The following is a 25,930-nucleotide window of genomic DNA, read 5'->3' as shown; positions in this document are numbered from 1 at the left end:
GTCTGTCAGTGAGATAACTGTTTACATAAATCAGGAAGTGTCAATGATTAGTCCCAAGCTGCAAGGGTATTATATTAAAGCCCATTGCCTTGAGGTTTTTGTAGGGTTGACTGGAAGGTCTGCTGACATCACACCAATGTATAGGACCAGTGGCTTATTGATAACATCATGTGTCAGCTCACTAATGCTTAATTGAGGGAATCTTCTTTACCTGTGGTCCAACATGTAGTTAATTGTAACTATATTATTATATATTAAGGCTTAGATCCAAGAAAGCTCTTTGCAGATATCATTCCAGAATGGGAGGATGCCATGTTGAAAGGCACCCTTTCTTCATGAGTATCTTCAATTTACAAAACAATGTAAAAGGGCAATGTAAAAACCATCCCTGATGCCCTTTACTTTTTTTAAAAACTAAGTCACCAGCCTACTTATAACATGGCTGCAGGATAGACTCACTCATATTCATGGTGTTAGAATAAAGTAAAAATTGTAGGTAACAGTGCGAACTCTCTTGTGGAAGCTGAGGCCCTATGTTGTATAGTCTTACATACTATACATCATTTATGAACAGGATCCCTGCAACCACGATGTTGGAATTTGAGCTTTGTCTCCCCAGATGTTTGTCCTTGGAAACATTTATATGCCTCCTTCCTCTGGGGAAAGATCGATAAAATTGGACATCTTACTGGCCTACAAATGATGTAGGGAATTCTAGATTGTTATAAGGAGTAAAAAATGAAGACATTCCAAGTATATTTCAAGACACTGTTCAATAAATGGCAGCTGGTCATCACTCTTCTTGGTAGGTGGCCGTCTAGAAAGTGATGTTTAGAAAGATTTAAGTGGTAACACTAAATCAAAGTTTTGATATCAATTTAAAACATGACTTATTTGAACTTTAAACATCCCAGCTCCTTTAGAAATAAAGAGATATATCTGAAAATACTTTATTAACAGGAAGCTATTTAATCTTTGACATTTTGTCTATATAGTAAATTTGTCTGATGAGGTAAGGCTCAGCTTTCTTTTCTACATTCTTTTCTGAATGAAGATGCAATGTTCTGTCTGTATTGTCAGGTTGCACAGCACAGTTAAAGATGCCTTAGTGAAATGGAGTCTTTGACTTTAAAATTCAACCTTTGTCTTTCTTACATGTTGATTTATTTAAAGATATATTTATTGATACTTCTTTAGGTTGATGCTTCTACTCAGAAAAATGATGAAAGTGAGACGTTTGATGTGGAACTCACTAAAAATGTCCAAGGACTAGGAATTACCATTGCTGGTTATATTGGAGATAAAAAATTAGGTAATATTAAATCCTAAATATTTTCTAAGTGTTGCAATTTTCTCTAATATCTGTCTTATAAGATATTCAATCATTATATACTTTCTGTTGTTGAACAAAGTTGTTGATAGCTTTCTTAGAAATAATTTGGTGTAGGTGACTTTGATATGACAGGCTGAATAATTGCCTTATTCTTTGTCCTAAATGTCTGTGTGGCTTGTCACTACTTAGTCATAATTAGGATTTTTATGTAGAAGGCAGAAGATGGCTTTTCTTTCTGTGTGCTTTATAAATAGTGAAAAAAATTACTTATTTCTAATCTTAGAGCCTTCAGGAATCTTTGTAAAGAGCATTACAAAAAGCAGTGCTGTGGAGCATGATGGAAGAATCCAAATTGGAGACCAAATTATAGCAGTAAGTTACACACTTAATAATAGTTTTTGCAGTTTTCGTGATTAAGAAGTATGTTCTCAGAGATTGGAAACATGGCTTCATGGTTAAGAACCTGAATACTCTTCCACAGGACCTGAGTTTGGTTCCTAGAACCTGTGTTGAACAACCTAGAGCCACATCCACACATATGCATGTAGATCATAAAATCTTGTGATGAAGAAATAATTTGTTATCTATGTCTGTCTGTCTGTCTGTCTGTCTGTCTGTCTCTCTCTGGGTATATATGGTATGCATGCATTTGTATGTGTGGGTACAGTGCATGTGTGCCAGAGGCCAGGGGTCAATGTTTGGTGCATTCCTCTATAGTTTTCTATGTTTATTTATTGGAACAGTGATTCTCACAGAGCTTGGAGCTCATTGGTTGGCTAAACTAGCAGGCAAGTGAGTTCCATGGCATGGCTCTGGCTCTGGCTCCTCCTTGTTGATGTTAAAGACTACACAGCCGTGCCTGGGTTTTATGTGGGTCCTAAGGATCTGAACTCAGCTCCTCATGCTTGAGACTCAGTTTACCTACTGAGCTGTGAACCCAGCATTCTGATTTTACTTAGTAAAGAACTGCACTCATTGACATTTTTTGTTTGTATTTGTGGTGTGTGTGTGTGTGTGTGTGTGTGTGTGTGTGTGTGTGTGTGTATGCACACAGGTGTGTCTGTCTGCTAGTGTTTGCACATATGGAGGCCAGAGGTTGACACTGTGTTTTCTTTTTTCCTCTAGCCTTATTTTTGAGACAGGTTCACCAGTTTTCTAGACTGACTGAGCCCAGGGATTTTTTTTCCCCATTAATATATTTATTCACTTTACATCCTGATTACAGTCCCCCTCCCAATCCCATTCATACACCCCCCCCCATTACTCAAGCTCTCCTTGGGTACCATACCTCCTTGTGGCCCAGGGACTTTCAAGTCTCTGTCTCCTAGCAATAGGATCATAGACATGTACCACCATACCCAGTCTTTTCACATGGGTACTCTGATCCCAACATAGGTCCTTACACTTGCACAGCAAGCACTCTACCTGATGAACCATCTCCCCAACTCCAGATCCATGCATTTAATCTAGTTTTAGTGGCTTGAGATTGTCTTTATAATTCACTAATTTATTATTTTCAAATTAAATGGAATATTGGATAGAAGCTTTACTTTCCTTAAGTCAAAAATAGAAATGTATTTCATTATAATTTCTGATATATTGATATATTTCAATTATGGTCATAATGAATTTGTTACACTAAAATTATAGTATATCTTCCTGTGTATATTCTGAAGGAAGACCTGGTGTTTACTATAGCCGGATTTTCAGTTACAGGTATTTTCTTTAAACCTTGCAGAATGACACTGTCATGTAGGTCAGCTCCTTTCGGTTCTACAAGGATATAGGAGTGAAATAAGTCCAGAAGTCTTTGATCTGGTCCTTATGGTATTGTAGTGAAGTCAGTGCTTTACGTATATGGCCAGTTTAGGTAGTTAAGAGAAAACTAACCCGCTCTTCAGTGGATAATAGCTTCTTCAAACCGCTCTGTGATGTAGAAACTAATTTAGGTTAACCACACAGGGAAACCTGAAGATGATATGATTTCGTAGGGATTTCCAGTTCACATAGGAAAACTAAAGACTGTTAGATGCTCTGCCAGTAGGAAACCTGTTTGTTTACTTTCTCTGTCTCAACTTCTGTAACTAGAAGATCTTTCTCATTGCCAGTGTTTATTTTAATATCATTTTGAAGACATTGGTGGCGAATGCTGACTGATTAAAGATTCCTTTGTCACAACACTGTTTTTCACATAGCACAAGCCAAAGAATAGCCCAGATCCTGTTGGTAGACAGCAGGCTAAACAAGAAAGGTAGTATAAAGATGGAATGTCTTGATTTTTCCTGCTAAACAAGGAAATTCTGTCACATGCTACACTTTAGTCAGTCTTGAGGACAGTGTGCTAACGTAAATAAACGAGGTTTGGAGACAAATGTGTCTTCCCAATGTCAGGATCCAAACTTGTCAGAGAAATGCAGGTGGGAGTGGTGGCTCTGGGGCTGTGGAGTCAGATGGTGAGAATTGTCATTCGGTATGGCACTGATTCCTGGACATGATGAAAACCCTAAAGGTTGCTACAAACCAGTCGGAAACACTTACCACCAAGAATTTGATGAGTAGAAGAAGCTAATTGGTAAATTTTGTTGTTGTTGTTATTGTTGCATATTTTCTATGACATTTTAGGGAAAAAAAGATTAAGGAATATTACCTCTGTCCTTGGAAAGTCTATAGTATGTCTCCCAGAGTGTTCCTGGCATTAGAGCTGTGAATTCTTAACTGTATCTATTTATCTTTTGAAGTCCAATTGAAAGATTAAGTTGAGCTTCCCACCTACTTGGGTAATAGCTGTGAAGACTTTCTCAGTGCATCTCTGTCTCACCACAAATGGAAATGAGCCACTGCCCCGTTTTTATTTTGAGAGTGATAGAGAGAATGAAGAGACAGCATGGATCCCTGTACAGTTATCCTAGTTAAGGTTACTATTGCTACTGAGAAACCACCATGACTAAAAGCAACTTGGGGAGTGTTTACCACTCTAAAGGTGGTAGGACCTGGGTGAAATGAGGCAGACTAAAGTCTCATGCAATAGTGAGATTTATTCAGAGCATCAGACAGTTTGTACTCTGAGAATTTTTTTTGTTTGTTTTGTTTGTTTGTTTGTTTGTTTGTTTGTTTGTTTGTTTGTTTGAGACAGGGTTTCTCTGTATAGCTCTGGCTGTCCTGGAACTCACTCTATAGACCAGGCTGGCCCCGAATTCAGAAATCCACCTGCCTCTGCCTCCCAGTGGTACCCGGCTTTGTACTCCGAGAATTAAGAGAGGCCTCCTGAGTAAAGTTGCTATGAGTTCAAGCTGTATACAATCACAAGGACAAACCATATGTGGCAAAAACAGTTTTATCCAGAGGCATATACAGTGGTAGTGTAAACATTTAACTGAATAACAAGAGCAAGCAATAATGAGTATCTGCAGTTAACTTATTCCTATTGGTGGTACCTGGGAGGAGCAGGAAAACATATTCTAAGGACAATTCAATGTCTTTAAGAAACTGAGGTCAGAAGACTTCTGCTTGGTTTTCTTGGCGTGTTCTCCTAAGTACTAAGAATTCTCACATGACTCCATTCTTGGACCGAGTTCTGACAGAAGAGGAACGGGTTTACTTGGCTTGCATTTCCACATCATAGTCTTATCATTGAAGGAAGTCAGGACAGAACCTCAAACATTAAGAACCTGGAGAGAGGAGCTGATGTTGAGGCTGTGGAAGAGTGCTGCTCATTGGCTTCCTTATTCCTCATGACTTGCTCAGCATTCTTACAGAATCCAGGACCACCAGCTCGGGGATGGACCCTCCCGCTTAATTCATTGCCTACTGTGCCATCTTCTGGAGGCATTTTCTCACTGAGGTTCCTTCCTTTCAGATGACTATAGCTTGGGACAAGTTGGCATAAAACTATCAAGCACAATCTTCAGTTTAAAATATACACTTTCTTTCAACTATGTCACTTCATTCGATAGTGTTTCAAATAAGCATTATGATAAGTAATTTATATATTCTATAACTTATACCTTTAAATTGTACAATTCAGTGACTATTCATATATTTCCCATGTTGGACATTCAGCACTGCATTCAGTTGTAGAAGAGTTTCATTACTGTATTCCTTGCTCCCTGCTTTCTCTATCTTCTTATGGAGTCTGGGGTCTACATTCTGTCTTTGTACTTTTCCTGGGACATTTCCTATTAAGAACAACAACATAGGATTTGGTCCATTGTAATTAACTGCTTTATTTAGCATACAGTTTTTCAAGGTTGATCTATGTAGTAGAGTCAGTTTCCATTTTCTTTCATTGCACACACTTACCTTCTCGTCAGTGCAGCCATAGAGGTATTTTCATCTGTTGTCTCTTAGAGAGAGCACTCCTGTGAACATTCATACACGAGGTTTTATGAGGATGTGTTTGCACTCTCTTCCCCTTCCTTCTTCCTCTAACGCTTCTCATAACCCGCCCTCGTCTCCTTTAAATTCATGCATTTTTAAACGAAATAGCATTGCAAGCACATATGTACATATATTCATATTCCTCAATAGAATCTGTTTAGTTTGTACAGTGTTGCCTATGCACCTATGCACATTTTCAGGCCTGGCCGTTTGGGACTGGGCAGCCAGTCGGTGTGCTCTTCCCTGTGGAAGGCGTTCTCATTCACAGCTTTCCTCGGCTTCCTACAGTTCTTTGTGTAGGATTGAGATTCATGGATTTTTCTCAGTCTGTTTTGGCCAATCCATTGGTCGACCTTTAGTAAGCCTCTTGATTCAATTGCATTACCTTAGGATGGAATATAACATCCCTTGAAGTACTCTTCAGAGAACCACATGAGACCCTCCCAGAAGCTGATACAAGACTCGCTGTATTAGTATATTCTACTAGAAAACTGTTTACTGATGAAGTAGATTTATTTCAGATTTTTAAGTGTCACAGTAGCTTCCCTCCAGGTTGTCACTGTCTTTGTTCCTATGAAAATGATCCTCAAAGATGACTTCCTCTTAGCCAAGTAGGTGATTAAAGAAATGTCCTCATAAAGGGGAGGTGTACTTTTCCCTAAATCTTCTCTTGCTTTTAATAAAAGCTTCACTGTCACCTATATTCTAATTACTTTCTAATTTAGAAATGCCTTCACCCCAGGGAAGCATTATGGGAGCTCTTGACCATGTGTTCATTTTATGCAAAGCATCATCTTCTTGTGGCTTCTCATTGGCCATGTGTTCATTCTGTGTCAAGCAACACCCGCTTGTGGCCTTCCTATAAATTGGTAATATTTCCTTCACTCCTAGTTGCAGTTTTACAATTATAGACTTTATTTGTTCTGGCTTTGTTTTGACAGCAGATATTGGAGCTATGATCTATTTTTAATTTGTATTCATTGAGGTGCTGAGAAGATTAAGAATTATTTAGTATTTTGAGGAAGTATTTATTTTGTAATGTTTTAGCTACTTTGGTCTTCCTTTACAGACTGTCTTCTGTGGACCTCTAGCGTTTTCCTTGTACAGTACAAGGGTAGGAAATTGCCAGTGGCCCCCACCACCCCCACCAGACTTCTCATATTGTCATTCTTTGTGACAATCATTTGATAGAGGGGCTCCTTTTCTCTTAAAATGTTAGGTACTCTTGTCCACAGACAAAGTCATAATCCCTATTAGTTATTTAGTGACACACAGTTGCAAGCAGCGTAGAATTGTGATCCATAATGAGAAGTGTCAGATGCTGTCTCTAATACTCTGTGACAGAAATAGATTCTCAGTTTCTTGTCAGTAGATAGAGGTTGTTGGAGGGTGGTTTGGCAAGCCACATGGGGTATGCTAGGGAAGCAGGTTTTCTCAGCTGCGTGACTTCTATTTCTTCTCCATGAGTTCTCTGGCTGATTGTGGCACCTGCATTACATGTTAACAGAGTAGTGCCTGTGTTTCCCTGATGAGCAGAGGCTGTTCAACTTTCCACCTACTTGTGTCACTCTCTTCTGTGGTACCGCTGAGTCGAAGCTGACACCATAGCTTCCTGTCACCAGGCCTGGTCCTAGTTAAATAGATTCTGGACTGGTGTTTTCCCGCCTGGACTTATAATGTAGTCAGGCTGTAAGTTGTCTATTTCTAGGAAACTTTGGGATTTCAAGTTAATTACCTTTCATGCTCTTTTAATACTAATATTAGCTTCCATGTGCCCAGTACAAAGCAGCATGAATTGGCGTCTTGGGAAGCAGGTGCCTTATTTCCATGTTGTGATGACATTATTAAGAATCTTAGTAGAAGTATAGTTTAAAATGTAGTTTGTTAAAGCAGATTTTCTTTGCGGGTACCCATCTCATGGCATTGGGTAATAAATATATTTTAAAATTAAATTTGCCATGTTTTGAAAACAGAAGCAAGTGCATTTTTATATACATGCCTAAACAGAATTCTTTGTACAAAGTTTTTCTTAATGAAACTTCTTTTTAAAAGAGAGATAGAAAATGATTTTAGAAGAACCACTTGCTGTATAAAGTTTTGTGCATTTGAAGAATTTGGGGGGTATCAGTGTTTAGAGTTGGGCTGTTTTGTTTTGTGTTGTCTAAGACACTGTCTCACTTTATAGCCTATGCTATTCTGACACTAAATAGTCCAGAATATCCCTGAACTCATGGTGACCTTCCTCCCTGCCTCCATGTGCTGGGATTTAAAAGATTGTACTACCATGCCTGCCTCCCATTTTGATTTTTTATCACTATGGTAACAGATATAGCATGTCTGTCTGTTTTAGCAAAACTTGTCTTTGAAGCTTAAAGAACATACCATGTGATCAGAGTTAAATAACTACCTAAAAAAATGCAACACCAACCAACAACACAAAACAAGGCCTGGTGGTGTAGAGACAGGCAGATCTCTGTGCTTTTGAGGTTAGCCTGGTCTAGAGGCCAGAAAGAGCAGTGCTAGCAACCATGAATGTGAAAGTGCTCAGTAGTAGAGGTTACTCTTCCTGAGCACTGCAGTTCAGTCTCAGCACGTATGTCACATCACATGGCTACAAAATGGCTACAAATGACAGTAACTCCAAGCTTCAAGAGATCCAATACCCTCTTCTGGGCTCCACAGGCATAACACACACACACACACACACACACACACACACACACAAACAATTTTTCATGTATCTATGTTTAAGTATTATTGTAGTCTATTTGGCATCTTTTGTACCATTAGTCCACCTCCACTGTGTGTGTGTATCTGTGACTCTGTATGTATGTATGTGCATTTGTGTGAAGAATGCCCATAAATGTGAAGACCTTGATATCATTGTCTTCCACAATTGAGATCTTCATGAAGATCTTCAGTCTCTGTTCCTGAACCTGGAACTTGCTGATTGATCCTTTCTGTACCTTTCCTGTGCTATGGTAAGCAGGGGTCAGAGCACAACTTGCTGGACCCCATTCTCTTCTTTCACTAAATGGGTCTTGATGACCTAACCTCGGATGTCAGAGCTGACAGAAAGCATCCTTATCTGCTGACCCATCCCTCCAGTCCTGTCCTAGCTCTTGTGCATGGGTTCTAGGGGATTGAGTTTATGTTTTCATACTTTCTCAGCAAATGTTTTATCAAGTAAGCCATCTCCTGAGCCAGGGACCATCTCTTTTTAATGAGAGAACATGGTTTTATTTTTATTAACACTTCTTCTTTGACCAGATGAGCACATGAAAATTAGGCCTTTATTTCTAGACCAGTTTTAGAAGTTCCTTCAGTTACTGGTATAGGAACTTTTCCCCCTTGCTTATGATTCTGTTGCAGTCTTTTCTCTGTTATTCTAATTTGCTCATCTTTGCAAAAGGAAATCAGAAGATCTGTTATGGGGAAGAATAGAGTCAGGTGCCCGTGTTCCACTGGCATGTAACTCAGCAGGACTGTACAAAAGTCCAGTGGGCAGCGTGTGAGACTCTTTCACAGGCCAGGTCTCTAGATCTTTGCCTGACTATTCCCACCAGGAAAAATAGTTAAGTATTCATTTCCTCTCTGTTTTTTCTGTATATTCAGATGTCATATACGGTTCCATTTGTTATGTGCAGACACTAGATGTGTCTTCGTATTTTTATACGTATGCACAGATAATTAAAACATTATTTTCAAATGATTAATTTGAAGTTTTAGTATTTCCTTTTCATAACAGTTATAGTTAGGCTGCACTGTGGTAGAGAATGGTAGTCTGGATCTCACAGCATTTTATTCATCTGCTGAGTCTATGAGTTTTAAAATTTTCACCTTTCTTGTTTGCAGGCAGTGTAAAGTACTGTAAGTACACAGCAGTGCCTTGGGGGAGTGTTTTCCTCACTGCCTCTGCCCTTGATCCCCCAAAGTACTCATTTCCAAGTTTAACTGTGCATCGGGATCACCTACGGAGTTAGAGAAATGACCTTAACAGTCACACCCTGAGCCTATACCACAGAATCTGTAGAAAGCAGTGCAACCCTTGGAATAGTCCTGAGAAAACTATCATTACTCCTGGACACAGTGTGTGTTAGGCTGTTGTGGCCATTTCCCAGTGAAAGAAATATTCATTCCCTGATCATTACTCACTGCTAAGTGATAAATACACATTTTGCATTAGCAATGAAAAAGTGCTTTTGATTTTTAATATATCTTGTTATCATAGGTCGATGGCACCAACCTTCAGGGTTTTACCAACCAACAAGCAGTAGAGGTGTTACGTCACACAGGACAGACAGTGCGTCTGACACTGATGAGGAAGGGAGCAAGCCAGGAAGCAGAACTTACGTCAAGAGGAGACACTGCAAAAGATGTGGACCTCCCAGCTGGTAGAGACCTTTGTATTTTTTTAACATTGTCTTCTAACTCTAAAGTGCTTTTTGTAGAAAAATTTTAGAAAAATATTTTGGTATTAGTTGGAACCATAGGTTTACTCATTTGCTTTAGATTGGGCTCCTGAGTAAAACAGGCATACTGTTATTGTTTCTCAATTGGAGATAGGCTCTTCTTTCTTTCTGTCCTGACTTTAATTTGGGTGTCATCAAGACTTTCTCTTCAGGGTGGGGATACAGTTGTGTTTGATGCCTTTAGGATCTCTGGGGAGGCATATGTGGGCTGTGTGTGTGTGTGTGTGTGTGCACCTGCATTTGTACATAGGCAAGCATGCACAGTGATGTGTACAAGTGTGAGGATAGCTTCCCGTGCACTTCAGGTGCCAGCCTGCCTTAATTGAAGTGGACTTCTTTGTTGCTTTCCACTGTGTATGGCTGATCTAGCTGGCCACAAGGTTCTGGTGGTTCTCCATGAGTATCCCTGCAAACGACTGAAACAATCAGCAGTGTGAGGCTGTTACCTGGAAGGTGTTTTATTGCTAACACTGTGCAGCTTTGTGCTTCCCACTAAGTTAGGCATTCCTAGCAGATGGGCAGACAGGTTTCCAGAAAGTCCTAGCCCACTTACAGGAAGACATTAAGTTCATACGGTTACTGTGGAGGTGGTCTCTTCAAAATTAACTCTAATTGGTGGTTCAGACAAGTAAAATGGGTTTAGAAAAATTCAAATGGTTTTATTTTCTATTTTATTAGATAATATTTAACTATTTAATTTATTTAACCTAAAATACTTTTATATTTAAGAAAATTGTGAAAAGGATGAAGAATCTTTATCATTGAAGAGAAATACCAGCATATTACCGATTGAAGAAGAAGGTAACACTTAGAACCAGGCTCAGGATTTCATTATGTTTAGACAGAATGCTTGCAAAGAGATTAAGTCTTTATGATAGTCTAAGTTACTAAGGCCATTATAAATATGCTACTAACTTCTTGGGAAAGGGGAGGTTGATAAATTTGTATTTATCAATAGAACCAAGTGCTTTTTAAGATTAAAATAATTCATTTATTTGTTGTTTGTTAATTTTCATGCAGAATCAGTTTGTTCTCTGACATATGCACACACATGCACACACACACACACACACACACACACACACACACACACACACTGACACACACACCAGACTTACTCTTGAGGTATCATTTGGTAACATGTGTAGTTTTAACTTACTGTTTATGTATATTTCACAGTTGAACACCCAACTGTGAAACAATAGTAAAATATAAAGTATTTAAAAACAAACACAGAAACTCTTAGAATTTTTAGGAATGGAAACATGTGGAGTGTTTGTTTGTTTGGGAATTTTGATTCTGTCAATTGTTTTCTGCTGTGATGATTGTTTTCTGGGGCAAGGTCTTGCTCCGTGGCCCAGGCTGGCTCCTGAGTGCTGCATTTCAGGATACACTACCACTTCTTCCTGAAACTGGGCTTGATAACAGTTTCACAGAGAATTGTTCAGGCCATCTAAGAATTCTCACTGTAGGTTTGCTAGGATGCAGTGTTTTATCATAGTTCACACCAAATTTGCCCTCTTTTTAATGCCTTGTCTCCTGCCTCTTTTGCTGGTCCTCTTGCTGGGTATTTGGTGACTTAAAGCCATTGAACAAGCGGGAAACTGTTCCTGTCTGGTAGAATGGATTCCACTCTTTACTCTGTCTGTGGCCTCATTATTATCTCCTCTGCTGTGGAAAGTTTTAGTTTACTTTTATTATTTAAAGAGATTTTGTATATGTTATGATATCCTGGAAGGAAAATGTGTAGTGTTCATACATATTAATTACATTCTGCCATTTTTTACACTAATTAGTAAAGAAAATACTTGGGCTAAAGTAAATATCAAGAGTTGTGGAGATGATAAAAATACTTAGAACATGACTTTAAATAGGAAGTGAGGATGGGCATGAGGGGTTATGTGGAAGATGCAGAAACATCGATTTTGTTGCAGAAAAGGTAGCTAATGAGAAATTTGCATATGTGTGTGGAGGGATATCTGCACCTCCAGGCTTACAGTCAGCAGTTCTTGAGCTATTTAAAATAAATAAGTAAATAAAGAAACCTGGAGGTGGTTCTAATGTACCTGGTGTGTCCATCCTGGTGTGTGTGGGGGATGCCACTGCCTTTCTAGAGGATGGTGATGTTGCAGGATCATCGCTTGCTTCAGCACCAATGTTGGAGAAGATGGCGCTCTGGCTTTTTGTTTGTGTTTTCAAAGTTCTGAAATGTAGTCTGGAGGCAGGTGGAAGATAAGGATGGCATGGCTTAGGCTGGGTGGATGAATGTGAACCTCAGATGGTGTCATCTGATTGCCTGCATTCCATTTATAATCCCCCATTATATTTCTGTCGAGCTGTGTGAACACACACACACACACACACACATTGAAGGTGAACTGGGGGAAATGATCTCTGCTCCCAGAAGTAGGGTTAAAGATTCCTTATGCGCCCAGCTCATTGTTGGTTGTTACCCCTCACATAACTAAATTTTAATTTGGACAGAAAACACAGGGATATTCACAGGGATACTTTCCAGTCCGGTTTGGCTTTTTTCTCTAAGCTAGACATTGAACCTAGGACTTTGCATATGACCAGACCTTTAAAAATAGTTATCAACTTTGTCCATTTTTTTGAGACAAGTCAGAATTATTAACTAAAGTATGATGAGCCTGCAATGAGAGAAAAGGTAACTGGTAAAAATCAGAATTCTCAAATATTCCTTAAGGTAATGTAAAGACTGTAAAGGAATAGAGGTTTTAAAGAGAAATCATTTATGAGTAAGCACCAAGTGACATTGTATATGTTGTAGGGCTAGTTGCACATGTTGTAGGGCTAACTGTACATGTTATAGGGCTAGTTGTACATGTTGTAGGACTGGTTGCATCTGTTGTGGGGCTAGGGCTATAGCTCAGTGGCAGAGATGCTCCTCAGTCAGGGCCAGCTTTCACCTCCACATTCTGTATTCATGAATATGTCGCTTCCTTGGTGCCTTTCTTACTGGCTTGATGGCTTTTTTTTTCCTTTTTTTTCTTTTTTTGGTTGATTAGTGAGATTCTGACTACAGGTTTTTATCTTGATACACATTCTCATTTCTTCATTGTTTCATACATACATATATACATATATACATATATATATGTATATATATATTTATTCCTGGTTATAGGGTTGTCTGTTATAATTTATTTGGTATGTGTGTGAAGTGATATCATAGCCTCCTTTTCTCCTAACCACAGTTTTATTGCAATCCTTATTCTTTTAAAGAACATTAGAAAACAGTATGGAGATTTGAATGGGAAGTCTAGATAAGCTTAAAAGCTGTCCATTAAAAAGGAATACTGTTGCACATGCAAACATTAGTCTAAATTAGAAAATTATAATTCAATAAAATATGAGGGAACCTATGAGGAGTCTGATCAAGTACAGCAGGAAGGATTTGCCCCACCTTCCTGGTGCAGAAGGTGAATTTTGTGTGCTTGATTGTTTCAGGGTTTCCACTGTTGTCAGCTGAGCTGGAAGAAGCTGAAGATGTGCAGCAAGAGGCTGCCCTGCTGACCAAGTGGCAGAGGATTATGGGAATTAACTATGAAATAGTGGTAGGTTGGCTTGCTCTTCCTGTTTCATCACTTGGACCTGTGTCTGTGCAGGAAATTCTTGGGGAAAATAATGATACTCATTGAGAAGAGGCCTGGGGAGAGGTCAGAGGTCGGAGTTTCTCGAAGCTGTCATGTTGCTAAGGGACAGAAATACATGGTTTGCAAGTTTGTCATCATGCCTCAGTATTTCTGAGAGTGGTGGAAGTACTGTTCACACAGGAAAGGGTTTCCTGATTCTACACATGTGGTTTATAGAAAGAACCAGCATAGAGTGACACCTTACTTCAAATAAGTTAAAGCTTGCCTTGAGCTATGACTGAGCTGTAGGCTTTTCCTCCTCCCTCCCTCTTTCCTCATCTACCTTCCTTCTTTCCATGTTAAAAAGAGTCACTTCAGGCAAGGCATCACGTAGCCCAGGTTGGCCTCAGGTTCTCTGCATAGACAAAGGACCACGCATTCCTGACCCCTCTACTTTCCTTTCCCTAGTGCTGCACATACAGGTGTGCACCATGCTCCACCCAGCATTGCCTTTGTCATTCCTATTCATTTTGCTTTTGTGATACAGTGATTCTGCCTGGCTTTCATATCACTTATGGCAGTGTTGGTTATTTATTTGCTATTATAAAAGGTAGCAAAGTTGACTCACGTCATTGAAATGTCAGGAAAATCAAAAGCAAAAGTAAAACACTACATTCAGTATAATTTTTCATATTTATAATAATTCCTTTATGCCTCTAGGTTAGAAGAGGTAAAAGAAAATAGATGATATATATTACAGGTATCTCTGACTTTCACTGCTAAGTAGTGTTGTCAATGTTGCACTTCATTTTCATAGCAGTACTTGTTTGTAAAAACTCAAGGTAATTAACATCAAATCAGAAATGAGTAAGTACAGCCAGGAGCATCTTAACTCTTAAGTTGGAGAGGAATACAGTAGGAACAGTTGAAGAGCACTTCATTTAGCACTGACTTCATGGGTGGGATTAATGTGACTGGTATGGACAGCATCATTTGCTGTTTAGGGGGTAATTGAATGAGAGGTGGGCCCTCCACAAGCCATTTCATCTATATCAGAACCAATCCTGAACCCGAAAGGCCCCTTGTGTACCTGTTGTCTGCATATTTCCTGTCCTCTCCTAAGAGCAGAAGCGTGCTGCACGACAGGACCACATCATTTGTGATCTGTGCTCTGGTAAATGGGTGTAGTCCCGCCTTCTCCTTGCCTACTGTGTACTTGGCAGCATTAATAGAATTATAGAGGGGGTGTGGAGCAGAGATAGCTGGCGACTTCAGTGGGAGCCTGGCCTTTTCTTAGAGTAATTGAGCTCTATTTGGGTTTTCAGGGTTGAGAAGAATGCTTCTCAGCATCACAGCTCAGAGTCTGGTGACTTCACTCTCATACTGACCTTTCACCCACCACCTTAAGATGTGAGAGGTCTTGTTTGGTAAAGTTATTATTTGTGGGAAATGACACATGGCACCCCATGGTGTGCATAGCAGCAAGTCCCAGGTATGCAGTCTCCAGGCTGTTAGCTGTGCTCAGGTCTATAGGAATTTTTTCGGAGAATGCTCTCAGGTGCTTGAGGCTAGACATATCCCTTTACTCTTGGTCTTTGAAGCCATTTGACATAAGTATCTTTCACTGGTAGCACTACAATAAGACTTTTAAAAAAGTTTTTTGACTTTTTTTTGGATGAACTTAATATTTATATGACTAGAAAAAAAAAACAGAAAAATGTTAGAGTTGTGACAATTTTTCTCATTTCAGGTGGCTCATGTGAGCAAGTTTAGTGAGAATAGTGGGCTGGGAATAAGTCTGGAGGCAACTGTGGGCCACCACTTCATCCGGTCTGTGCTACCAGAAGGCCCTGTGGGACACAGCGGGAAGCTCTTCAGTGGAGATGAGCTCTTGGAAGTAAGAAATTCTGATTTCCTTCTTTCTACTGATGCAAGTTGGGAAAGGCTGCTGGAGAATTAATAGTGATGAATATATCATAAAGTCAGTCCAAAGCAGAGATGCCAAAGCTGTGTGTGTATTCCAACTTGCAGATCCAGTTCCCCGTGTTCTCTTTTGGTGGTTTTTGTTCTGTTGTGTTTTATGCTGTTTTAGCCTTCAGAGACTATGAAACTTCCATGACTATTTTTCAAGTATATATTCAGTTCTTAGAATAGTCGACACCTTCATATGCTTCCATAGAGAATAACGACAAACAGCAAAACGCATCCTGTCTGTCCCCACTCACTCAATTCTTGTCGCTCAGTAGCTATCTACTGGTATTTGTTTCTCTGCAATCTGTCAATGTTTTTTTAAATGCAGAGAAAAAAAATGTTCCCAGTTTTAAAAACATTTTACCATACTATATATGCCATTTCTAGTCTTTCTTAGTAAAATCATTAAATGCTAATTCTTTGTAGCCTTCTCTCCTGCATCTACTAGGAATATTTGTATTCTCTCTCCCTACCCTACATTCACAGATGAAACCTAGAGAGAAGCTGAGGGTTTTACCATGGTACTTGAGAAGCTCTAGGTACAGCGAGACTCTGAGCTCAAGTTCAGGTCCTGTTTGGAAGTGCTTGCACAGGTCTAACTGCAGGTCTCGGCAAGGCAGAGCCACAGCCACTACCATAAAGAAATGTATGTTGTGGGAAAATGGTGCTCCCTCACACACAGACCTTTGTAGTTTAAAACTTATTTTGTGCGGACCTGCCTTTCTGCAGGTGAATGGTATAAATTTGCTTGGGGAAAACCATCAAGATGTGGTCAATATTTTAAAAGAGTTGCCTATAGATGTGACAATGGTATGCTGCCGTCGGACTGTGCCACCCATTGCCCTATCAGAAATGGATAGCCTGGACATAAATGATCTTGAACTCACAGAAAAGGTAGGCTGGACATAAATGATCTTGAACTCACAGAAGGAAGGCTAATTTGATGCTTAACACTGTTAGAATGTTAAGGTATTTTTATTTTCTGCAAGACTTGATTTTTTTTAAGAGTCTATGCTTATAGATCTAGAACCCAAACAGCTTGGGCTTGAGTTCAGTCAGAATTGATGCTTACCCTGAACAAAGCACCTCTCCTTTCTAAACCTCAGTTGTTGTTTTTGTCTTCTGTAAAATGTAGGTTAGGATGCTGCCCATCTCATGGACAGTCTCTCTGTAGGTGAAAACAGTTACAACAGATAACACTGCACACTGTGAACTTGACAGTAGGTCCTCCCAACTGCATGCCTTGCACTTGACATGAGGTACCACGCACCATGTGTATTTGGAGTGCCTCCATTAACTAGCTCAACCCCAATTGGCAGAAGTATGCAAGTCGTATACAGACGGAAAAGCATATCTTTATTTACCCACCCTGCCACCTCTGGTTTGTAGTTAACCATTTAATAGTTAAAATATAGAAAGATGTGTTTTAGTGTTTGTTTGGGTTTTAATTCATTTGTACATTTTAGTGTAGATCATAAGTTAACTCACAATTCACATCAAATAATACTCTATGGTGTGTATTTTTTATATGCTTATTCTTATCTGTTTGAATCACAATATCCAAGAACAGAGCTAATCATCTTTTTGGAAGGTGCTGCAACATAGACCCCTGGTCAGATATTGTGAAGCAGGGATTTCTTTTACCTTATGCTGAAGGAATCAATACAATGGAATAATTTTGTAACTTAAAGGGTAAAGTACAGAGTTTATCATTCACGTGGGTGATCATAACAGGAAAGAACAAGAAACATGATTCCAAACTGTGCCAGTCTAAGGCTGCGCAATGGCCTGCCTGAATATGTTCGTTTGGAGTGAGAGGGGTGGTCACAGGAGAGCAGAGGAGGAGGTTTGCGTCCATGGCTCTGGGCAGTGCAATAGAATATGAAAGCAAAGGCAGCACACAGACTAGACAAACACACCTTTCTTAGATTTGACATGCTCATGCAGATAAGTGGGGTTGGCTTAACCTGTTTCACTTTCTTTTGTTCTTAGGTTTGTTGTTGTTGTCATATGTTTTGTTCTGAGAGAGAAGTTAACATTATCCCTACTTAATCTATATAATTTTATGCACTGTAGAGACCTTTGCATATAATACAAAGCTTTACACACACCAACTTTTTCTTGAATTCATCTTAGGTTATATGCTTTGTTTTTAGTTAATCACAATACCACACTTCTTTTTATTTTTCATGTAGAGATGCTTCAAATGTACACAAGATTTGAAAGTCACACATAAGCTGTGTAGTAGATACATAACCACTAAATAAGCTTATAGAAAATTCTAGCTTATGTTTTTAATGCCTTTACGACTTAGGATTTTGAGCGTGTTTTGGTTGACTCATACAGAGGAACCCAGTTTTCTTGCAATATGTCATTGCTATTCCCTCTGATTTAAGAGATGACTGGTCTGTTGTTCAGCCTCATATAGATCTAGGAGAGTTCATTGGGTCCTCAGAGACAGAGGATCCCATGCTGGCGATGTCTGATGTGGATCAGAATGCAGAGGAGATTCAAACACCGCTGGCCATGTGGGAGGCAGGCGGTCAGTCCATAGAGCTGGAGAAAGGGAGCAGAGGCCTTGGCTTCAGTATTTTAGACTATCAGGTAAATATCTCCCATTTTCCTAATTGCCATACGGATGCCGTATTCTAAAAGTAAATTGTTACTGGCAGATAAAAGACAATAACATTTTACAGTTAGTAATAGCATTTCCTTGTTCAAATTAATTGCTCAGGATAGGAATGTAGTCAATGTTTGTTTTAGCATTATATTTATTGAACTTTTTTATGTTTTAGCTTGAAAAATTGCACAGAGTATTAGGAGCATTATAATACTGTGGGTTCTCTGTCATTTGGGGAATATTTTTATTTCTATGCTCTTAATTTACAGCTTACACTTTAGCACTAATCCATAAAGTATTAGCTATTTCTTTCTTCTATATAATAAGGAAGATGAATTTATACTTGGACATATCACAAATTCTAACCATTCTAATCATTTTATTAAATTTATGATTGTTTACAAATTGGCTCAGTGCAGTCTACAACCTTCCCCAGATTGTTTTGTGCGGGGCAAAGAGGAAATGCTAAGCACTGTCTGATAGAACACAGGTGTTCCTCTTAATAGTCTTGACCTCAAGCTTTCTCTGAGCATTCTAGACCATGCATGTACTTGTAGCACAAATACCGAATGGCTTCCTTTTGTAGTTCTTCCTTTGTGAAGGACAAGACCTTCCTCAGAGTACATCCATCCACTATACTGTTGTTACTCATGCCCTTGACATCCAGCTACAAGCGATAACGTTTTTTTTTATTAAGTATTTTCTTCATTTACATTTCCAATGCTATCCCAAAAGTCCCTCCATACTCTCCACTCCCCCCCTCCCCCCCGCTTCTTGGCCCTGACATTCCCCTGTACTGAATCAAGTGATAACTTCAACACTTGACAGTTTCCCCCAGATTCAAATTTCATCTTAAAGTTATCTAGCGTTATCCAGGGGTCAAGTTCATGACAGTAGCAAATGAAGCTTCTATTGCTTCTGGTGAACTCCTCTGGTCTTTCTAAAATGAGGTAGACATTAGTTTGTTCTAGGTACTCATTACAGCCTCACATGAAAACTGTAAGACGCTTGAAACAAAGTATATTTGTAAAATAGACTTCCGACGCCTGAATGAGCTGACTGCTTTTCACCCTTCTGCCCTGTTAGGACCCGATCGATCCAGCAAACACAGTAATTGTCATTCGTTCCCTGGTGCCTGGTGGCATAGCTGAAAAGGATGGACGGCTTTTTCCAGGAGACAGGCTCATGTTTGTCAATGACATTAATCTGGAAAACAGCACTCTTGAAGAGGCCGTGGAAGCCCTGAAGGGAGCGCCCTCAGGGATGGTGCGGATAGGAGTGGCCAAGCCTTTGCCTGTAAGAACTTGGATTTTATTGATTTCTTGTATATATGCAAGGGAAATGGCTGAGGAGAGCAGAATAGTTATTTAGAAGCAAAGCTTTTCTTTTTATGCTAGTTGAAGACAGTATTTGATGTTTCATAATCTGTTGGCTCTGAAGCATATGATGAGTATTCCTGCCACTTTAAGTGGGACTTAATGAATAGGAAATATAAATTTGGGGGCACATAAAGGTACATAGTAACCCTAAGAGGAAGAAAAGAGGAAGAGCATCCCTCTGTAGAGAAGCCAACCGAGACTGGGAGGGGGTCAGTTCAAGGTCACATAGGTAAGGGGCATAGCTAATGCTTTTCTGGCTACCAGTACTTTATACTCTGGGATTTGACATTTTATTTAAAGCCTCTGCTAAGAATGGATTCTGTTGACTAAATGACTAAACACTTGATTACTATTTAAAAAAGAAAAAGAAAAATGCTTTTCCTTTAAAAGTTGTACACGGGTTACTGACAGCCGGTGATGTGGAAAGGCAGTTAGTATTTTCCTTTTTATTAGACAGTAGAGTACATGTGTAGAGCTCTTAGTGGCTTAGAATGGCAGCCTGAACTTAGTATTCAAGGATATGGTAGCCCTGACAGTTTAGTTTCTCTTGGTCCTATGAGCTATGTTGGATTTAAGGCCCCAAATTGTCCGCCTGTATTGTAGGGGGCCCAGCTGTAAGTGTCTTCAGAGTGTCTTCAGCTATTCTAATGATGCCTGGGGAGATGTGCTCTCCACTGCGTCCCAGAGAGGTTGGAATGCCCTCAGAACTGTTCTTTGTCAAGTAAATTGCATTCTTTATGATAACACTTGTGTGAGAGAGAACGAGAACACACAGCATTGATTTTCTTTAATGCTTTATTCTACAGCTTTTACAGTCTTAATACTTAAAATGATTCCTTTGAATTATTTAGCCAGAGTATTTAGCAGAAAAATAATAACGAGACAGTTATAATAAAATTATTCATTTTATTGTCATTTGTAAGAAGAATAGAAAGGGGTTCTCATGTAGTCATTGGTGGGCATGCTAGGAAAACAGGCCTCCGTCTCCTTTCAGACAAGATGGTTAGGATCAGTATTTATCTAACTACGCAGCTTTCTTTCTATGTTGAGGTCACATGTTACCACTTGGAGACTCATCATTCCTTCATTCTTCTTCCTCTTAAATCCCTTCCTACTTTCTGCCCTCTTTGCTGTTCTTTCTTTCCCACAACCCCCTTCTCCACACCAATGTTCTGCAGCTGTCACCAGAAGAAGGGTATGTTTCAGCCAAGGAAGACGCCTTTCTCTGCTCACCGCACGCCTGCAAGGAGTCAGGCCTGTCCGACAAAGCCCTCTTCAGGGCTGACTTGGCTCTGGTTAGTGGTCACAACTGATCCAAGCCTTCTTTTAAATTCTTATAAATCCTACTTTAAAAAATTATTTTGCCACAGTTTTTTATTGAATTGCTTGTTCAGTGTATGAAGAAGCTCGATGTGCACGTATTTTTTAAACTAGAGAGTGCAAATTAGGTCTTTGACATTATATATTATTGCCAATACTAATTTGGAGGGGAGATAATTATGTTTGTTGATGTTTTTACATTACAAGCCTTTGATTAGCTATTTCAGAAGGTGTTGATGTATTTATAGTAATTATAGTACAGAGGTGACTTTGGCTCTCTGTGGGGGCATTATAATTTAGAGTACTATGGACTCTGTTAAGTGCTGTGATGTTAAGTCATACCTTAACATAGCAAATTCATTTGAAAACATGAAAGGACACAAAGATATCATTCATTCATTCCTTTTTTCTTTCATTTTCCTTTTCTGAGACAGGTGCTCACTGTTGCCATGGCTTGTCTGCAACTGAAAGTCAGCCATCCCTCTGCCTCTGCCTCTCTGCCTCTGCCTCTCTGCCTCTCTGCCTCTCTGCCTCTCTGCCTCTCTGCCTCTCTGCCTCTCTGCCTCTCTGCCTCTCTGCCTCTCTGCCTCTCTGCCTCTCTGCCCCTCTGCCTCTCTGCCCCTCTGCCCCTCTGCCCCTCTGCCCCTCTGCCCCTCTGCCCCTCTGCCCCTCTGCCCCTCTGCCCCTCTACCCCTCTGCCCCTCTGCCCCTCTGCCCCTCTGCCCCTCTGCCCCTCTGCCCCTCTGCCCCTCTGCCCCTCTGCCCCTCTGCCCCTCTGCCTCTGCCTCTGCCGGGATTCGAGCCATATGCAGTCATACCCAACTCTTAGTCTTAAAGCAGATCAAGAGACCACATCCTCTTCTAGGGTTTGGTCAGCATGTTTGTACCCCTTTAAATGAAAGCCAGTTGAGAAGATCGCTTCCATTCGCATGGAAGCCCAATGCATTGTAACAGTCTCAGCATCCCCAGTCTTTTTGGTGAGCTCTGTCTGCTTGAACTGGTCACTCAGCTCCTGGCTGACCTTATGTTTCATCTCTACAGTAACTGAATTAATTGAATTTTAGAGTCTCTTGAGGTTTAAAGGCATCAGTGATAGGTGTACAAATTCTATTTGAGTTATTCTTTTTGGTAGTACTTTAAGACAAGCTGTTATCTATTATAATGTGGCATACGGCTCAGTTAATATTGTCTAGATCATACCAAGTATTTTTTATCCAGATTGTTTTACATAGTGTGCACTTGTAGATGATAACCTACTTCTTACTTAGTAACTTACTTTCTTTTTTTTTTTTTTCCATTTTTTATTAGGTATTTAGCTCATTTACATTTCCAATGCTATACCAAAAGTCCCCCATATCCACCCACCCCCACTCCCCTGCCCACCCACTCCCCCTTTTTGGCCCTGGTGTTCCCCTGTACTGGGGCATATAAAGTTTGCAAGTCCAATGGGCCTCTCTTTGCAGTGATGGCCGACTAGGCCATCGCATAGTAACTTTCTAATGAATTTGAACAAATATTTAAAATATATTATCAGCCTGTGAATGATATTCTAAGAGACTAACTTTGAAATGTTTCCGCAGCATTTTAACAGCTGCTTCTTTTGATATGTCTTGCTAATGTTAAAATGTGTCTGACTTAATGCTTCTGGAAGCGAGTTCAGAATCTGCCTGAACTCTGTCACACAGAGTTCGTGTGACTCCAGCCTAGTCGACAGTCACATAACTGCCTTTATGAATATTAGTTTATTAGTTGAATATGAAGAATGATAACCTAGTTGTTTTCATCATAAAACATTACTAGGCATTTTCCATACTTATATAACTAAACTTGAAGTTGATTGATTCATTTGTTAATTGCTCCTATTAGCTCTTAAGTTGGTGGAATAGGATGACTATTATATATTATAGGTGACTGTCTGGCCTCTTCTCTGGGTGGTCTGTCCATCTTTGTGCTGCTGACCAGTGCTGTTTTCAAGTGGTTGAGAGTGGGAAGGCACATGCAGAAAACAGGACAGACACCGGCATAACTGTGTCTTTTTAACTCAAGTGGTGACAGTGACGTGTGGTAGGGTACGGTAACCAGCTGGTCTTACTTTATTCCTAGATAGATACACCTGATGCTGAGTCCATAGCTGAATCACGATTTGAATCTCAGTTCTCTCCTGATAACGACAGTGTCTACTCTACACAAGCCTCCATCTTCTCTCTTCATGATGGTACTTGCAGTGATGGCATGAACTACGGCCCCTCTCTTCCATCATCTCCTCCCAAGGTACAATAGCATGTCACTTTATTTTGGAGAAATGTCTGTTTATAACCTTTTGGAGATCAGAATTTCTGGGAATTTTAGGAGTAGTGTGTCTTAGTTATTGTTCACCTCCTGTGAAGAGACATTATGACCAAGGTGACTTGAAAGAGAAAGCGTTTAAATGGGGACATGCTTACAGTGTCAGAGGATTAGCTCATGATCATGGTAGAGAGCAGTGTGGCAGGCAAGCAGGCATGCCTCCACTATGCATCATAGGCACTCCACTATGGAGTGTTAGCTAAGAGCTTATATTGCATCCACAAACAAGAAGCAGGTAGGTAGTGAGACTGAGACTGGCATGGGCTTTTGAAATTTCAGAGCCCACTCCCAGTGACACACCTCCTCCAACAAGGCCATATCTCCTAATCCTTCTAAGCAGTCCACCAACTGGGAACCAAACATTCAAATCTATGAGCCTGTGGGGACCACTCTCATTCAAGCCACCACATTGAATATTAATGATATCAGATTTCTCCAGTCACAGACTCCCATCAGATCAGAGTCAAATTTCACTATGTTGTTGATTGTTTAGACTTCTACTGACTAGTTCTAATGTGTGTGAGACAGGCTGATAGAAATAAAAGTTCAAAGATTTTAAAAAAATATTTTCACAATATGCTTTTAGCAATTAGGAAAATTTAGAATGAATTTTTAAATTTCTTTTTAAATAACTTTTATGCAAAAGATAGAGTAAAAGGTGTTTTTTGTTGTAAGTTGATAATCACTAGCTAATTTATACTTAGTGTTGTTACTAATGTGATGTGTTATCAATGAATATTCTACATAAAGACTATGGTGGAAAGCAGTGTGTGTTCATATCAATAGATATGAGTGCATAGAATAGTCATTACGACACATCTGCTGTCCATACCTTAGACATGGGTTATCAATATGAATGCTAATACGCTATTAATTTTCTTGGTGACATACTCTATAATGTTTAAAAGTGGTATTTTAAACCGGACAAAATTTTAAGTGTAAACAAAGATCTTGATAATGTGTTTACTTTGATCATCTGATTGTTAAAGATTGTTTCCTCTATCTTTTTGACACTGTTTTTCACTTATTGTTGATTTGTGCATCTATGTCAGTCATGGATTTTTGTACTGAGTACTATTTCTGTTTATTCAAGAGAATCTCCGAGAAGTGATTTATAACGCAGTTGTACACATATACTGTAAATATCTGTGTATTTAAGTAGAGAGAAACTCTCTAAGTGTGTGACTCTGGCACTTCCCACATGTTATTTTGAAGAAAACCAGGCCGTATGGGAATGCTGCTCTATCCAATTTCTCTGTTGTGTGCAATGGTGACTGCGTACAGAACCAGGTGTCTAGGCAGACAGTTCATGTGTGGATATAATGTCTGTGTTGGAAACATACAATAAATGAACATGAAGACAAGGAGGATGGACAGCATTTTCTCTTAAGGTGATACTGTTTCCTCATACATCGAATTCAGTGCGAGAGAGCCCCATTAATGAGGAGGTTGGGAAGCAAGGGGCCTTAGGTCTGTCTGTGTGTTCTCCCTTTCCAGCACAGCATTTTGTGTTATGTCTGATGTGTGCCTGTTCCTTTTGCCCATGCCACCAGGCACCGTCCTGGACTTTGTTTGCAAGTTAGGGTGTTAAGTGAGCAGCCACTCCTTGCCTGCACACCTGAGGTCCCTGGTTACAGACTGTGTGGCCTGTGCTCAGTCCTGATCAGCCTCAGGACTGGAAGCTAGTTTTATCTCCTGGTGGGATCCCGAAACCATAGCACTGCACACTTCTTCTTGCCAGTGGGACAGATTGCTGTGTTTACTGTGGTAATTGTTACTTCAAGGGATTCCACAGTCTGCAGACCGAGAAGCATACATTTTACAGGGCAAACACTGGCTCTGCGCAGCACAACATACTGACTTGCTGAAGTCGGTTTGCCTCATTTTTGTCTAAGCAGCTTACTCTTTTGTTGAATCAAAGTTTGGCAAGCCGACCTGACAACTGAAATATTTAAACTAAAGAGCAAAAATAAGCCATTAATGAGGATGTTTAAACGTCCTGTGGGCTTTCAGCTTCCTTAGTAAAACATTGCAACTCTGGTGTTTTCTTGTGTTGTGGTTTTGTTTTTGTCTCTGAATTTTTGTACTTAGATCTCTTCTAGGGAAAAATTATAAAAGCTGAATAAATTATATGATATATCCTCCCCGTTTGCTCTAAGTTCATCATACAGGGTTTGTTAAGGAATTCATAATTGAACTTGATAAAAGCTCGATAAGCTTACCTCTAGACTTTTAAATTAATTAAATGCAAATCAAATTAATAGCATCTATGGCTACTTAAGAATATGTGGTTATATGTACTATATGTCTGGGTAATGAAGAAAACCAGATGCTTGTGTATAGATTTGTAAGAGTGACCAAGCAGAGCCCTAAGCCCTCAGCGTTTCTTGCAGTTTTTGACTTAGTCTGTAGGACTGGGACTGGATTAGCACTTACGTCCCTGGAGTCATACCTTCACTGCTTGGTTAGGTATGCAACGGGGGTCCATAGGTGCAGACCATGGAGCATCTGCTTTG

General features: G+C 39.7%; 1 protein-coding gene across 11 annotated transcripts in view; it reads left to right on the top strand.

Annotated features, from left to right (window-relative positions):
- The window catches only part of Mpdz (multiple PDZ domain crumbs cell polarity complex component), a 164,399-nt gene that overhangs the window by 63,229 nt on the left and 75,240 nt on the right, over window positions 1-25,930 (top strand). For 7 of the 11 annotated variants that reach the window (NM_001305286.1, NM_010820.3, NM_001305284.1 and 4 more), the window contains exons 9-19: window positions 1,198-1,312; window positions 1,617-1,705; window positions 9,942-10,104; window positions 10,912-10,983; window positions 13,654-13,760; window positions 15,529-15,675; window positions 16,479-16,643; window positions 18,168-18,353; window positions 19,456-19,665; window positions 20,927-21,043; window positions 23,172-23,339. In NM_001305286.1, coding sequence (NP_001292215.1) covers window positions 1,198-1,312; window positions 1,617-1,705; window positions 9,942-10,104; window positions 10,912-10,983; window positions 13,654-13,760; window positions 15,529-15,675; window positions 16,479-16,643; window positions 18,168-18,353; window positions 19,456-19,665; window positions 20,927-21,043; window positions 23,172-23,339 — 1,539 coding nt within the window. Of the gene's footprint in view, window positions 1-1,197; window positions 1,313-1,616; window positions 1,706-9,941; window positions 10,105-10,911; window positions 10,984-13,653; window positions 13,761-15,528; window positions 15,676-16,478; window positions 16,644-18,167; window positions 18,354-19,455; window positions 19,666-20,926; window positions 21,044-23,171; window positions 23,340-25,930 lie in introns of those variants that run through there. The other 4 variants (XM_006537649.4, XM_006537647.4, XM_006537644.4 and 1 more) reach the window with 3 other exon arrangements.

The sequence above is a fragment of the Mus musculus genome, chromosome 4 (assembly GCF_000001635.26).
Source record: "Mus musculus strain C57BL/6J chromosome 4, GRCm38.p6 C57BL/6J".
Lineage (NCBI taxonomy): Eukaryota > Metazoa > Chordata > Mammalia > Rodentia > Muridae > Mus > Mus musculus.
This window is presented reverse-complemented; position numbering and strand designations above follow the sequence as displayed.